The following is a 17,782-nucleotide window of genomic DNA, read 5'->3' as shown; positions in this document are numbered from 1 at the left end:
TTAATAAAGAAATGTAATAAATAAATTTACAGCAATGAGTAGCAAAAAGACACACGTTGTGAAATTGAGATCAGCAATGAATTGAAGTGATGGATTCGAGAATTTTTGAGTATGTGTGGTGGAGATAACGCATGTGAACCTCCTCATGTCTAACCTGACGATTCCATTCACTTGAGAAAGAGCTTTCTTCACACATCTTTCCCAGATAATCAATCAATTTTTGGTTATGAAATGCTGCAAATCTGTCCTTTGATGACAAGCTTTGAGAGTTTCTATACTGAAAAGACGATTTTTAAACAGCTTGTTACAAAATAACTAGTTATATATGAGTTATCTAGGGTCTACGAATTGTTAGATATATTCAGCTGCAATCTTGTTACATGTACGTGTAAGTTATAAGTATAAAAACATAAACAATAATTTGTTAATAACTGTTTTGGAGGAAAGGAGGTAGACTATTAAGATATAAATGTTATTATAAATTAACCTTGTTTCTCCGCTATAAATACCAAAACGAAAATGATTTTAGACCTAAGAGGGCTTAACTATACAGTGTGAGTTAAAAAAATGGATAAAATTTGTTTAGTTTCTGGTGAATAAAGATGGAGGGATGGAACTGGGAACACATTTTTACGAAATAGAAGTGAAATTTTAGTGGCACTTTATTTTTAACCACCTCATTATCACGAGTTCAAATATGAAATATTTTTACAGATGTATTTATTTCTTTAGGTATTAAAATCTGCCAGTTATATTTTAATAGGCCATAACTAAAAATAATATAAATTTTGTCCCTTTTTATACAAGCACGGTGCATGTAATAATTTCTTAGAAATTAAAACTGCCACGTTATAAAGTTATGTTATGTGGCTGCTATTTAGAGAAAAAAATCAAATTAAAAAAAGCACAAAAACAAAATAGTCAAATAGTCAATAAACATGTTGAGAAACTGAGATTCCAGTAACGTAATAACTAAAGTATTTAGCTCAGTGGCGTCAGCTAAAATTTTAATAAATTAAGAAGGATAAATGATAAATACAAATACAGGTATTAAAATAAACAGCAGTATTAGGAAAAGTTTAATAAACTCCTCAAATATGTTCATAATACTTCAATTCAATATAGTGATTTATTCTACTGATGTTCATAAAACCGTTATGTAGATGTTGTTTAAAACATAATACTAGACAAAGTTATATTGCAATAAAAAAAATTAACTCTAAATTTACATGCACACTTACTTATTTCGAACTTGAAATGGAAAACCCCCCGCAGAATTATGCTATAAATTAATTGTTTTGATAATTTAAGGACAAAAACATTTCATTGCATATGTTTAATGCTCAGCATGGAGAATAGTTAGAAGTTCGGTCAGCGCGCACATGAAATTGATGTAAATAAATCTTCCCTTTCCACATCCATTCTTCTAACTTATGTAAGACCAGTTCAACTTTTGTGTCAGGGCCAGATTTATCTCTCCGTCGGGATCTCTTACTGCTTATCCTTCTGGGATAACGGGAGACCCAGATATGTTCAAGAAACTTTACATAATACCATTACATTTATTTTACCGCACATTGCATTCATACAATTTTATTACGTGACCAAACTGTAGTGCGCGTTGATTCTTTTGAAATGTAAAAAGGACAATGAAAATATTAGCAGACTTGGTACTTTAATCACCTATTAGCTCAGAGTAATTTTATTAAGGATTTAGAATCTTTTCAAGAAGAACAATGCTTGGTAACATTTAGACACTTATATACTCGAAATTTTCCTACTCTCTCCTATGCTTATATGGGGGAATACATATAAGGTTCATAAATAAAAAATAATAACAGCGTTATAATACCTAGGCTGGAGAGGGTGGTCCTCTATAAACTTCAGAATCTTTTCAATATCTAATAGGATCCATCCGGAAGAAGCACAATTTCATTTTTCATGAATTATACTAATAGTTTTCATTATAACTGAGAAATAATTGAAAAGCTTTCACTTAGACTTCTATTGGGGATAAAAATCAATGTACAACGATAGATTGAGGAACATACGAGGATGGAAATACACGTATACTTACATAAAATTTGTGGTACTTTGAACTAATAAAAGTTAAAGATAATTTCATTTGCTGTCTGTATGGTTAAATTTGCATATAAATATTTAAAGAACGGAATTCCATTTTTACACTAAAAATAGCGTTGCTGTGAACTGATAGTCTCTCTAGTTTAATACTCTAAGACAAAAGACTATACGTATATATTATCTTTAAATTGTGCCAGTACTGATAAATGAGAAAATTTCCACCTACATCCCTACAATTTAAATACTAAACTAAGCATTATTACTTACCATTTTAAACATTTTACTTGTAATTACTTGTTTTACTTTTTACTTGTGAAAATACAGAAAAATTATTCCCTTGGGGTTATTAATTACGAGCTTAGTAGAGTAAAAAATTTCTGATTAAAATCGTCCTATGGTATAGTGGTAGCATGCTCGACCGACAAATGAGGGGCACGAGGTGGAGCAAGTACTTTTTGCGGTTCGATTTTTATTCAAAATTTATATATACATATTCATATATGCGAACACCCAAGAAACTATATATACCAGATACTAATCAAGCGGTTCCTTTCATCATATTCATATGAGTTAAAACCCTTTCGGTGCCTAGGTATTAAGTAGTAATAGAAAACAGTGACAGAAATCCTAAGACATCCACCTGGCCGCACGGTGGCAGTGTAAGGGTTAATGTTACTTTTAGGGGTGATAGATGGCCACGTGGAAAAAATTACAGTAACTATTAACTTGTTAATAAGTGGGAGAATTAAAAATTAAATATAGCTTTAACTATTATGAGAACATTAGTTCTGTTGTCCAATTGATTTGATAATTTTGAGCAGAAAAATGTAATTTTAAAGAATTTTATAGAATAAAGAAAAGCACCTTTATTTAGAGGTGAACAAAGAACAACATAGTAAACATGTTATTATGAAAGTTTTATATTTCTGTTTAATTTAAAATTTATAAAATAATTTTTGATCCTTATATTCGAGCACTGAAAGGTTTATTATATTATGTAACCGAAAATATAATTTCACGAAATGTAACAAATGAAAGGTAAGGTACTCTTTTTTATGTCAAAATAAAATTAGTAGGTTCCCCGCAATAACACGTATAATACTGAAAGTGAACATTAATAGAAAGGTAGATACTTGGAAATGTTTTATCACATATTCCTTTTCCACATTATACAAGTCAAGTGTGTGCTTGTTAAATCATTAACTACCGCATTGATGATATCCATGATATTTAAAAGCATTTCACCGGGTTTTGGTGAAATGTTGGAAATGATAGTGATGAATAAACATGAGTAGCCTTCAGCAACGGGTGATCGAGATTCTGATGGACAGGTACATGGTTGATGCAAACGAGCCAAGTTAAATGACTCAATGTTGAAACCTGCCAATTATCTAGTGAATATTTACCAGAACTCACTGATATCATTTTGCACAATTTTAATATTGAAAAGATACTAATTCAAAGGTTAGTTTTTATAAGCTATGGAATAATTATAATGGAAGGACTAACTTTAAAGTGTTATTGCAATATGTCGTAGCTAATTATTATAAATATTAGTTAAATTAACTTTATTTAATATAAGCAAGTTTTATTTAACTAAACAGAATTTTATTTTATTAATATTAAAATTATGTGTACCTAAAATTCATTGAAATTAAATAAATTAATTCAAATTTTGTTCATCATTTTATAATAAAATTAATTTGTTTAATTAATTGAAAAAATTAATTTTATTTTATTAAAATTAAATTTATGTTTAACTAAAATTAATATAAATTAAAACAATTACATTTCAATTTTGAAATTAAATGTTTTCAAATTAAAATTTATTTTTTATTTCTTTAAAAAATGTTTTGTTTTACGTTAAATTTATGTTTTAATAGCCAGAATTGTAGCAAAAGATTTTTCACGTGAATATAAAACAAATAAGCTTGTTAAAATAATTATATGAGTTTAAAGAATTTTATTGCATATCAAAAATCAATTAACAAAATAGAGTTTAAAAATATTTACATTGATTTTTGTCGTTTTTGGTTATAATTGTGTTAAACTTTAATGGGATTGGTAAATTAACAAATAATTTCCTAGTTCTGAAACCAAAAAATTATAGTACTGATTACGGTTCAGGAAATATATATTATTCTTGAAATTTGTCATATTAAATTTATTTTCTACCGAAAACCACTAGTTTTAATAATTTAAATCGTTAGCAATAGTTTAATATTTTATTTGGTACGATGTTTTGAGATCGTACAAATCTTTTCGTACAGAAAGCCACAACAAAAAGTCGCACATAAAGGAAACTCGATGAGGAGAGAGATGTCTGTCAATAGTGAGGAGACGCTCCTCCATTGAACTCCTGTTGTCGCTATTATTTGCCGAGCTCTTGACAGGACAACTTACCTGCCATAACATTACAATAGGTACTTTAGGGCTGCACTGCTTTCTCTGAATTCACAACAGGTTTCAACTGTTAGAAAAATACCTATTATTATTGTAAATATTTGCTGTAAACATTGCCTTATGACAGCACGATAATATGTTTATTTAATTTTATTACTATTTTAATAATTATAATATTTAATATTTATGTTTCTAACTCAAAGTGTAACTGGCACTATACCCCTGTTGTCAGTCCAAGGATGTATGAATATTTTATTTGTCGTGACTACATTAAAAGGTGGACTTAACTATGGCAATGGCAATATCTTAGAAAGAAAGAAGATTGCAAGAGACGTAAGTAGACTCTTTATTGACAAAAGCAGTTTTTAGAAATCGATATATTTTCTTGGTCGGAACATTAAAGTTAACTAAAATTTCTAAACATAAGTACGTAGATTAGACCGATATTTTAAAAAGCCTGAAGTAGACTCTTTTTAATTTTTTGGGCGGTGTAGATTTTTCAGTTCTACGTGTTTAAATACGTACACATACAAATTTATACGGTTTCAGTAGAGATAAAATAATAAGTTCATCCAATTTTTGTCTAGGCTAGCTAGAACACGCAAAAGACAGTCCTGAATATCTAGAACAGCTTGAAAAACTACTGTAATGTTTAAGTACTGCGTTATTATAATATGCTAAAATATGAGCCAATACAAAAATGTATAATATCTAATGTATATATAATGTATACTTTATGTTTAAATATAAAATAAAATGTATATAATAACATATTATATATATACATATAAATCTCGAATCGGAACCCTTGAAGTTTCAAATATAAATTCTTTCTAAAATTACATAAACAGTTCTAAAGGTTAAAAAGTAAATTGCTACTAAGAATTTTTAAGAGAAAAATCATTTTAAATAAATAAATATATATATATATATATATATATATATATATATATATATATATATATATATATATATAAAGTACTAAACATGAATCTCATAAATCAAGTAGAAACAGTTTCGAAACTATCAGAAAATATATGTAAAACCTTAGTTAATTTACAAAATATAAATCTTTAAGAAATGAACCTCTTGAAATGAATCTATTCTTTATTTTTTTAGAATCAAAGAATTTAAAAAATCACTAAATAGTAACAAGATTTAACGCCATTCAAGAAGTTAATATTTTTAAACTCGATCACTTACTGTTTCAGGTTAAGAAAATTTTTGCAAAAAGCATTTCCTAACTAAGCACTTCTATTTAATTATCTTTACCTACTTGAGGACCCAACTAATGTTGTCGACAAGTATTAGACCGATCTTTTCTCAAGAGTAGGCTGTATTAAAATGAATGAGTTTTAATCAAAAAATTATCGTTAAACCTGAAACTGTTTTAATCCTCACGAGAACTGACTCATGTTAAATGTATGATTAAATTACGCAACCATCTGATTTTTGTCTTATGGAGTGTGTACACAATATATAATAGTATATTATAATATATTTTCCTAACAGACATATTTACGTAATTGTTTAAAGCGCAAACATCAATTCCACAGACTAGCGAACTGAGCGATCAGTCCGTGTTTGACTCACACGGCGGCCATGATGCCCCCAGCATTGCATAAAACTGTCAAGCGAAGTTCTCGCCACAGCTGTTGACAAAACTCTGCGTTCTAGACGACCGTTCATGTCGCCTAAGGCAGGTCAAGCTCGTTTTATTAGTTCTACAAGAGACTTACTTGTAGAAAGTACTTGCAAGCGAAATGTCAAAGAAAGACAAATATGCTGTAGAATTTTCAATACTTGGAAGGGTATCTTTTAATCATCTGGAATTTAAAATTTTACTTAATGTCTTTCCATGCTGTTAATATTGTATTAGTTGCTCCGAATATGAATATAATAAAAAATAAGCCCAGAACAGTAATATTATAATTTGCCTCGTGTATTTAGGCCTGTAACCGGCTGAAATTTCGGCAAGCCTATGGAAATATTTAATTTATGTGTCTGCCTATCCACATATCTCGAGAACTAATTGGCTTGGATTTGGAATTTTGCATGAACATTTATTTATACAAGTTTAAGAGTGTCCAATGAAGAAACGGAGAAACTGTCAGGACTTGTTCTTACGGTGAAAATAACGAAAAAATTTCATATACACATAGGTCCAGAAACGCTTAGTTAGCGAGCTATACAGGGTGAAAGATTTCGCCCAGATTTCAGTGCCACCGTTAAAAGGGAGCCCTATTAAATTATTTTGGGCGTTACCCAGGACGTAAAATTTAATGTATATTATGCAAATTGAACTGAAAAATTTAATAAAATTTTTACCAGACCTCTAGCTGCTGTAATTTTTAAGATATCTGAAGAAATACGCAAAATTCGGTGTCCAAAAACAAGTTTCATTTAGGTTTCAAGTAGATTAACTTTGTTAAATGCGTAACAAACACGTAAAATTCTTTGACAAAACTTGCAAAGAATTAATTTCTTAAGATAATGATGTAAAATAAGCCAGTAAAAATTTTACGTAAACGTTAAGAAAATCAATTTTTAAATAAATAAGTAACGTACGAAGAACAGACAAAATCGGTTACACTTTTTTTCTTACTGAATGTACATCCTAATATTTGGAGAAAACATGTTAATTATTGAAAATAATTATGTATAGATCATATAGGCACTACTCTACTGCGTTCAATGATTGTACGTGGAACTTCATGGAATTCGGCTGAACGTCCAAGAAAACTTATGGTTTTAGCAATGATTGGAACGTGTATATAAAGTATTAACACAAGTATACTAAGTATTAGTAAGATATTTAACAGTAGCATCTATATATTTTAAATATTGCGTGATTATATTCTACTTAATCAAGAATGTGTTTTGTGGTAGTGTAAGTCCTTCCATGAGACGTGGCTGAGTGCTATTGAAGCATATCAGTGAGTAGAATGGTACAAATTTATCTTTTGTCTACCAGGAAATGTAACATTTCTTTTTTAATGATTGTCTGGCTGTGTCCATAGGACATATCATGAATGAAATGAGTTATAGTTATAGAATTTGCATACAAACTCAGTTAAATATATTACACAAGTTATGTGGCATACTTCTACTTTGTTTATACATACTATACTTATTTTTCTATCTGTTATATGTACGAGAATGTACTGTTTATTTTTTAATTCTCTATCAAACTATTACGGTCATTAGTTTTTTTAAACGATCTGGTTTAAAACAATTACCCTTTTTAAATACCAATCATCTGTATTGCATTCAACTTCATAGTTCCGAATGAGTTCTATGATAGTGAATGTCCACCGATGAGGTTTGGCTGAGCGTCATTAAAGCATATCACTTAGTAGACTGGTACAGTTTATCTTTTGTATGCCAGTGAACTTAAAAATTCCCTTCCAATATAATTGCATGCATTTACATCTGTCCGCAGAAAACCTCAAGAATATACTGAGCTGTATACTTGAAATTTTTCATACAACCTCAGCGAGCCGATTTTATGATAAGTTGTAGTCGTACTCCTGCCTTAAAACATTTAAAGAGATAAAATCTACTACTTTCCTTTAGAATACGCTTATATACTATCTGTGTTATATAATAATTATTAAGTGTACGAATGAAGGCCATTGTGACCACTAGCACTGCAGTAAACGAGAACGGTTTCGTTGTTTACCCACAATTCTCACATGACAGTCGGATGGATTAAAAGGACTTGGTATTATGAGTTTAAGTGGCTTTCTGTCATTGCTCTTAACTCTTTTATCTGTTCTTTTCACTTTAACATTGTTAAAATATGAATAATACAGCCCTTAGGACCACTAGCACTGCAGTAAATGAGTAGCGTTTCGTTGTTTACCCACAATTCTCAAATGACAGTCGGATGGATTAAAAGGACTTGGTATTATGAGTTTAAGTGGCTTTCTGTCATTGCTCTTAACTCTTTTATCTGTTCTTTTCACTTTAACATTGTTAAAATATGAATAATACAGCCCTTAGGACCACTAGCACTGCAGTAAATGAGTAGCGTTTCGTTGTTTACCCACAATTCTCAAATGACAGTCGGATGGATTAAAAGGACTTGGTATTATGAGTTTAAGTGGCTTTCTGTCATTGCTCTTAACTCTTTTATCTGTTCTTTTCACTTTAACATTGTTAAAATATGAATAATACAGCCCTTAGGACCACTAGCACTGCAGTAAATGAGTAGCGTTTCGTTGTTTACCCACAATTCTCATATGACAGCCGGATGGAATAAAAGGACTTGGTATTATGAGTTTAAGTGGCTTTCTATCATTGCTCTTAACTCTTTCCTCTGTTCTTTTCACTTTAGTATTGTTTAAAATATGAATAACACAGCCATTATGGCCACTAGCACTGCAGTAAATGAGCAGCGTTTCGTTGTTTACCCACAATTCTCACATGACAGTCGGATGGATTAAAATGACTTGGTATTATGAGTTTAAGTGGCTTTCTGTCATTGCTCTTAACTCTTTTATCTGTTCTTTTCACTTTAACATTGTTAAAATATGAATAATACACCCCTTAGGACCACTAGCACTGCAGTAAATGCGTAGGGTTTCGTTGTTTACCCACAATTCTCATATGACAGCCGGATGGAATAAAAGGACTTGGTATTAGGAGTTTAAGTGGCTTTCTGTCATTGCTCTTAACTCTTTTATCTGTTCTTTTCACTTTAACATTGTTAAAATATGAATAATACAGCCCTTAGGACCACTAGCACTGCAGTAAATGAGTAGCGTTTCGTTGTTTACCCACAATTCTCATATGACAGCCGGATGGAATAAAAGGACTTGGTATTATGAGTTTAAGTGGCTTTCTATCATTGCTCTTAACTCTTTCATCTGTTCTTTTCACTTTAGTATTGTTTAAAATATGAATAACACAGCCATTATGGCCACTAGCACTGCAGTAAATGAGCAGCGTTTCGTTGTTTACCCACAATTCTCACATGACAGTCGGATGGATTAAAATGACTTGGTATTATGAGTTTAAGTGGCTTTCTGTCATTGCTCTTAACTCTTTTATCTGTTCTTTTCACTTTAACATTGTTAAAATATGAATAATACACCCCTTAGGACCACTAGCACTGCAGTAAATGCGTAGGGTTTCGTTGTTTACCCACAATTCTCATATGACAGCCGGATGGAATAAAAGGACTTGGTATTAGGAGTTTAAGTGGCTTTCTGTCATTGCTCTTAACTCTTTTATCTGTTCTTTTCACTTTAACATTGTTAAAATATTAATAATACACCCCTTAGGACCACTAGCACTGCAGTAAATGCGAAGGGTTTCGTTGTTTACCCACAATTCTCATATGACAGCCGGATGGAATAAAATGACTTGGTATTATGAGTTTAAGTGGCTTTCTGTCATTGCTCTTAACTCTTTTATCTGTTCTTTTCACTTTAACATTGTTAAAATATGAATAATACAGCCCTTAGGACCACTAGCACTGCAGTAAATGCGTAGGGGTTCGTTGTTTACCCACAACTCTCACATGGCAGTCGGATAGATTAAAAGGGTTTGATATTATGTGTTTAAGTAGCTTTTTGTCATTTAACTCTTCTCTCTGTTATATTAATTCTATTTCCGTTTATTCATTTTGACTGCAACATTGAAATATATATATCTTTATAAGGAGAGTTGGTGAATGTAATTTTTAAAGTATCTTTGTATTAAACAATACAGCAAAAATAAATTATGAAATATAAAATACCAATATAGAATTAGATGAAAGTGACTTTTAGACACAAGATAACTTGCACAAAAATAAATTTGCGAATTCGTTTGTTTTAACTTGGATAATAATATCGTTATGCAATAAAAACTACTATTGACTAAATCTCACTGATTACCTTCAACAGCGATAAACGTTAGGTACAAATTAAGTACTCAGTAAATGTAAATCTGTGCAACATCGAGTAGAGGTTTTTCTAACGCAACAAACATTAACGGAGCAACAAATCTCATTAACTGCGTATCTGGGAGACGTTACTGAAAATGTGTTTTTGCGAAGGACAGAGAATAGGGAGATAAATAACTAACATTTGAAGTTTCATTTAGCATAGAGGTGTTGCAAAATTTTGTGCTATTCCAAATTTCATAAAATAATTTAGATCATCAATATTTTTAACACTTAAAATAAATGATATAACTCTAAAAATTTAATGGATTTACAGTGTATTATTCTTAAATAGTTGCGTAAAACAGTGCAATCTTTTTTTCACAATGAACTATGAATATCGTAGCAAAGATTGCGACAATTTTCTGAATTAATAGACAATTATAAGATAGCATCTACGGCGACGAAATGAATAATATTAAGTGATAACCTACAAAAAATGTTTAATTCTGTTAACAGCATACTTTACTTACACAGTAGTATACTTTAAAAAGTAGATGTTGTATCCCGCTATCCATTTTGCTTTTCCAGTCACTTTAATTGCTGTTCAGTTGTGTTTCTCTTTAATTTGTATACTTTTATAGCCAAAAATTTTCCTTCCCTATTAAATTATATTTCTTTTTTAGAAAATTATGAAAACTTATTGATAATGTTCAGGTCAGTTTTGTTTGAATAAAGCATGATTATATGCGTGTAGGGCTCATAAAATATTAAACTTTTTAATAAGATATATCAGTCACCCCATAGGCTTGGTTAACCTAATTAAATTAATAAATATAAATTTGTAATTTTAAACGTTTTTAAGTTAAATTTCAAAAGTAAGTTCTGTTTCTTAAAACATAGATACTATCGTCATTACCTTATTTTTGTGAATTTTTTAAGTTACTACTGTACTTCTTTTTGCGGGCTATGGATGTATGTTTTGCATGTGGAAAAACTTTCGTTAAAAACATCACGTCGTGCTTGTTCGCTCTGTAGCCACTTGGGGCTGGATTATCGCGGCCATTTTGATGTCAGGGCGTTTCCAGTTCAGTGGCTATCCAGGCGTGCTAGTGGTTACTTTCGCTTCTTGTTGAAGTGACTATTTATTTTAGTGGACTACGGATGAATGTTTTGCACGGGGAAAACTGGAAAGGTAGTATTACAAAAATACTGGTTTGAATAAATCTACGAACTACAAATTGACTTATTAAAGATTTCAACGTAAAATGATTAACTTACTACATAATTTATTAGAATTATTTAAAGCTCATTGGGTTCTAAATTGAATTTTAGCACGCTTATTATTACTTATAATTGTCGATAACCGCCCTTAATATGTAATATAGTTAACTTGTGCGGTTTAATTACATAATTACAACATCGTTATTTCAGTTGTCAGTTTCAGGTACGAATTTGTTATTTGCTCTGCCATTATATGGTTTCATTAGCTGATCGCGAGACGTGGCAATGTTCTCTGAGCGAAACGTGGTCTGCATGCAAGTGCGGGCTTGATGAGTCCTCTCAAGCTTCTTGTTTTCAAGATGAGTTTAAGTTTGATGTGTAGGGTACATCTAGCTAAAACACTTGATGTGTTTCACGGGCTTGATTCGCTACATATTTGAATACACGAGTTTTATTTTTACCACAAATATATTTACAGTTTCTTATTTTGGAATTTACTAAAGAGAAACCCATCATAGCTTAATTAAAAAAGGATATTAAGAGCCAATCATATCTTAAGTCATAACGGAAAATCTATTATATTCAGTTTTAAGAAACCATGCAATTCCATTTCAAAGGTTATATCGTAGTTTATAAATAAGATAAACAATTTCTATTGAAGAAGGTGGTAATTTAAAAACTTAGATCATGGGTTTCCGATTCTGTTACGAAACCAGCGTACGGTATTGATTTGTATCAAATGGTGTACACTATTTGCTTTTGTTTCGTAAAAAAGAACCTTTATGGTAGCTATGTACCGGTATATTTATGTAAAATTTGAGGTTATAAAGAAGATTAAATTAACATTTTGCAGATTTGAGGACCTTAATGTTAATAGGACCTTAATCCAAATAGTAACGATGTATTATCTTAAAAGATATAAAAATAACCATTTAATAATTAGTAAACGTATTCCTACTTCAGGTTCCTACTTAAAAATATACTGTTCTTCGTATTTTCAAATTTTTGATTTATAATGAGTGACCTTCTGAAGGACAATTTAATAACCTTGTGGGAACACTATTATTATATTACAATAATTAAGATAGCATACCAGCGGAAACACAAGTGTTCACTCGGCCACATAGGTTAGTTCTCAGCTGCGCATCTCATACTTTTACGGGAAAAATTGTATTGGAATAAATTATAAACCATTATTATTGACAAATAATCGTATGGTTAACAATTCATAGGCCCTTAGCCGCTCAAAATTTATGTTACTGCAATGACGTGAGACAAAATACTATTTTAAAACGCATTGCACTAATTTGTAAAACGCTATCCTTTATGTTCGGCAGACGCGCCAGCGCGTATTGAGTGTATATGGTTATCTACTCAATATCAGTAAATATAAGCCCGCAGTGATGTCGTTGAAGGAGTGTAATTGATTTTATCTTTTAGAACCAAATAGAATGGGAAACTTATTTTACCACTCCAGGTGAAATTGCAGGAATTTAAAAAAAGAAAATTTGTACCATATGGCATTTGGAACAAAAAAATAAAAAAACGGCTGAAGATAGCATGATTTAAAGTTTAAAGAAGTGAATATTTTTATTTATAATAAACTAGCTGTTTCTCGCGGTTTCGCACGCTTTCGTAAGCTTTTCTCGTGCATAAGCACTTCTGGTTCAAGTGAATTATATTTCCAACGCCGATGTAGAGTTTAACCTTTATGCCACGATCTAGAAAACCTATCAAAAGTGTATGTTTATAACCATTTTGCTCGTACATGTACTTTGTTCTTAAGTGGTTTAACACTCAAGCTTTAAGTTCAACTAGAAATTTATTTTAAAGACAAATGTGCATTATACTTATGGGGGGGTGGGGGGGGGGGGGGGTGGGGGGGGGGGGGGGTGGGGGGGGGGGGGGGTGGGGGGGGGGGGGGGTGGGGGGGGGGGGGGGTGGGGGGGGGGGACTTTTTTAAATTTTTTTTTTTTTGGGGAATGTTGTCGCTATCCGGAGTCTCAATGCCTTCCGCGAAATGCAGACAGTGCATGGTGACAGAGACCTTCACGTCCTGCCTGGAAAAGTAGCCTACCAAAACTATATAGAACATTTTTGTCCTCTTGTTCAGTAATTGTTATAATAGATGATTAATTCGTAAGGGCGATTAGGAATCACACCAGATTGGTACCAACGAGCTACCATTTTTGCAATTTATTTGAACATGAGAAATTATTAGAATTTATTTCTAACAGGTATTTGCAGGTGATGATGGTGTTCCACCGTTTTACTAAATATGTATTTAGCAAATGGGGCACGGATTATTGGAGTTTTCTCACGGAGATCCCGCCTCCACACCTAACTTCTGTACCTGTTCTGCACCCGAAGGTACAGATGTTGGAGACAAAAGCCTCCTCCCTCTGTGGTCTCTAATCTCCGGAACCGTTACCTAGATCGTGGAGAGCCTGGGATAGGGTACCGGAAAAACCACACCTATAGGCACACCTCCAGAGATATAAGATACACCGAGGTGGCCAGCCCTTTGATACAGGCCACGGTGAGCCAAGACCCACCTTCCTCTGTAGACTCTGACCATCGGATCCGTTACGCTGCTGATCTGGGATAGGTTACCCAAAGTCAGCTTTCACCGGCATGGCACAGTATACAGTATACACCCATGCGTGTGTCCATCTGCCGAGCTGGTGCTGAACAAGGCACTAGCAACAACCCAGAGCAGCATTCCTAACAAATGGAGCAGATAATTGAGTTTTAGTTAGCGTTAAATTATTAATTAATTATTGATTGCAACAATGTGTCATAATAATATAGTAGTGTGAATCAAAGCTGGCTGTTATACCGAATAATCGCCTACGGCAATCTGGGCGTCAGCTCAGTACGATCTCTAACGAAACCCGCATACGTCTCATATGTCATCAGGGCTAGATTTACATATGGCCTGAATGAGCTATAGCCCAGGGGCGTCAGAATTCAGGGGGCGGCAAATTTTGGTGAACAAGTAAAAAATAAATTATTCCAAAAGTTAAAAATTTGTGAAATTATGAAAAAATATGGCAATTTCAACCTATTTTATTTGACTGTTTATTACAAGCTTAGCGTGACCGACCGCCTCGATGCCGTTGACGTCTCGTCGATCTACCGCGGTACCAAGCCTACATGGTTGGTTGGGGGGGGGGGGGCGCAAATTGTGCATAGCCCACGGGCGGCAAATCTGCAGGTCCGCCTCTGTAGGCTATATAATTTTGATTTTTCATGAAGGCACTCATTAAAAAATCAAATATTACGTTTATAATCTGACAACGTGTTTGCAGTTTATATAGGTGATTTTAAGTGTAATTTTTCAAATTAATAATCGGCTGATTATACCGACAGTAGTAAATTAAGTAGCATAATATTGCTTGACAAAATCTATAAGCAAAATCGGGTAAGATTATGATATTGTACCCTTATTCAATAGAATACATAATAGCTGATACTAGCATTGATGGATGTATGCATTATTCTGGAAGAATAATTATATATGTTACAAATTAAACAACAGTTCAAAATCAAAAGAACACAGTTTTTTAATCTGAGGAGACATTATTCATTTTGAACAAATTAGGGCGTTTTTTATACAGCAAGTTTTATTCATGAAGTGGGTTTATCAAACAGTAAGTTATTAATTAAATGTATTAAAATATTTAATAGTGTATTGAACTATCACTCAAAACCAAAATGATGTGTGTGAAACAAATTAGTGTGAATATGATTAGTCTAACGGTTTACGCCCTTTTTAGTGACTAATGACAGCCTGGTTAGCCTAAATTTGTTTTCGAATACTATGATAATAAATATTAATTATAGGAATATGTAATAACTTTTATAATCGAATCATATTTTTCTATTCTTTATTGAACTCTCCTACCACTTGAAGCTCATCTGTTTGAACACATTTTAGAATGAATAATGAAAATAATTATAACTACTGTAATATTAATAATAATTATACGTTTAGACGTATATGTTCAAACGTAGTTGACAGGCCTACTTATGTAAATTAAATAAAAAATGATACATTTTTAAATTAATCATATGTTTACCTGTACACTCTACCAAGCCTAATTATTTGGTTAGCTTTTACTAACAAGCATACATAAATAACATTAAACAGCGTCTTAAAAGAAATACATCAAAAGAGAATCAACATTTTCAGCCTAGTAGCTAAATTTTACCTGTTAAAATGTATTTAAGTGCCTATCCGTTGGTTTTCAGGGTTTCCAGAAAAATTTTAAATAAAATGTGTAGTTAAAATTTGTTATTCTATCTATAATTGTCTTCCATTCCTTCTTCTTAACAAGAGTGACTGATTTTGTTATGGAAAAGCTCTCTACGAATTTTCACGAAAAGTTAGGTTGAATGCTTGTACAATGGTAATTTGGTTCTCGAACTATAATTCGTTTCAGAAATTTGGAACTGCATCATCTAAAAACCTTAAAAGAATTGATAGCTACTAAAGAAATAGTGTTTTCTAAAAATTTAAGAGTTGGATTGGATACAATCAGTTAAGCGTTTGATTACGTGTTCAATTGTACTTCGTTGACATCATATACTTCTCAATCATTTATACTGAATCAATCTAAAAGTATGGTTTATCCTCACCAGAATTTACAAAATCTACGGAACATTTATTAGTATTAATAGCGGTTTTTTTAAATTGATCAAAATTTCGTTTTTCTGTGTTTTGCATTAGCCAAGATAATCATTTAGAATAGATGTAAACAACATTTTGAAGCCTTTTATTGGTCAAGGCTGCCTAACGAACTAATAGTCATGTTGGAAAACCAAAAATGCATCTCCAATGTGATGTACCAACTGTTTTTTCCTGAAATATGTCTTTCACCCGACTGTGTTGTAAGATTTATTTCATTTTACATATTTTCAAAAATAATTTCGTTGGGTTTGTATCTAAATTTACTTTTTTGTCGAAGTCTTGATATACACTTTAAATATTAAAACACCGTGCAGTTTTAGTATGTGTAATTAATTAAGTACATCTTTTTCTGCTTTGTCAATTTAAGAAAACTGCCTTTGGGTATTATTTTCCCGCGTTTTGCAGACTATAGTGATCAATTTCTTGCAAGTGATACACAGTCAGATATTAAAATTGTCCTTTTTTGCAGAGGGGAGGACGTTTGGCGTGGGAAAGCGTAGGATCATGATGGCTCTTCTGCCCATCATGTACAAGTTGGGGGTGATCACAACCCTTCTGGTGGCACTCACAGTACTCACCCTCAAGGGTCTCACTATCGGCGTAATTCTGCTCATGTTGTCCTTTGGTGGCATCGTCTCCAAGCTGAAGGGCTCCCACCACGCCGAAGGATACAAGAAGGACGTTCACATCCACGTCCATCCGAGTTATGGTGGGAAGGACCACTACCTCCATGGTGGCTACTCCACGTGGCACAGGGATGGAGATGGTTATCCAGAAGAGTTATCCAGGACAGAGCCAGAGTCCAGCTCGTCCACCCCACCTCCCTGGAGTTACCTACCACCCTTCATGAGTTACTGAACTGATAGATGTATATAACCTGTACAGTATTTATCTTACTAAAATACCTCATCATAATCATTGTTTGTTGTATTTCTCCTATTTCTCTTATTAGTAAATTTTTGTTATAGGAATTACTTACTGAAGCATTTAAACTCACACAAATATACTGATTTTTCACACCTTTTAACTTTTACGTAACAGCTTTTCACTATTGTTTATCACTCGTTTGTGCGGAAACTTAATTGTGTGAAGTTGAAATTGAAATTAAATGAAAAATTACTTAATTAAAGAAGCGGAGTTAGGTCTATCCAGCCCTCTCTACGATTCGACCTAAATTGAGCATATTATAGTTAAATCTTAGGTTTGAGTAAAAAAATCAATAATATACATGAATTTATTTTTAGATTTGTAGCATAATTGTGCATGTACGTTCCACTTTTAATGTTTTCCATCCACGTCTTTTCCAAAAAGTTATGCAATTTGAAATCATTTTTACACACAAAAATCGCGTTTAATTATATCTGTCAACAGTAATCCAATTTTTTTTACATCTATTAATCATATTTGGTGTATTGAAATAGTCAGTTTAATTAGTTTCATGTAATTGCTCCAATGATTGAACTTTATAAACTTACAGATACCTCAAGTTTTTGGCAGACACTGTGCTT

At 32.2% G+C, this 17,782-nt stretch overlaps 1 protein-coding gene across 1 annotated transcript; it reads left to right on the top strand.

Moving 5' to 3' along the window:
• The first annotated feature begins 3,369 nt into the window (after positions 1–3,369).
• LOC124363356 lies at positions 3,370–17,189 on the top strand. The gene is made up of 3 exons (XM_046818604.1): positions 3,370–3,413; positions 13,952–14,120; positions 16,680–17,189. The coding sequence occupies exons 1-3, from the start codon at positions 3,370–3,372 to the stop codon at positions 17,130–17,132; spliced, it is 666 nt and encodes a 221-aa protein (XP_046674560.1). The 3' UTR covers positions 17,133–17,189.
• Positions 17,190–17,782: the final 593 nt, after the last annotated feature.

Source organism: Homalodisca vitripennis, chromosome 5, assembly GCF_021130785.1.
Source record: "Homalodisca vitripennis isolate AUS2020 chromosome 5, UT_GWSS_2.1, whole genome shotgun sequence".
NCBI lineage: Eukaryota > Metazoa > Arthropoda > Insecta > Hemiptera > Cicadellidae > Homalodisca > Homalodisca vitripennis.
Note: the sequence above shows the minus strand (reverse complement) of the source record. Positions and strands in the feature narration are given on the sequence as shown.

Excerpts from the sequence above, each read along its gene's own strand:
- LOC124363356 (XM_046818604.1), top strand. The coding sequence starts at position 3,370 with ATGAGTAGCCTTCAGCAACGGGTGATCGAGATTCTGATGGACAG. Across the intron at positions 3,414-13,951 it reads ATCGAGATTCTGATGGACAG|GTACAGATGTTGGAGACAAA; the intron begins GTACATGGTTGA and ends CTGCACCCGAAG. Across the intron at positions 14,121-16,679 it reads GCCCTTTGATACAGGCCACG|ACTATAGTGATCAATTTCTT; the intron begins GTGAGCCAAGAC and ends CGCGTTTTGCAG.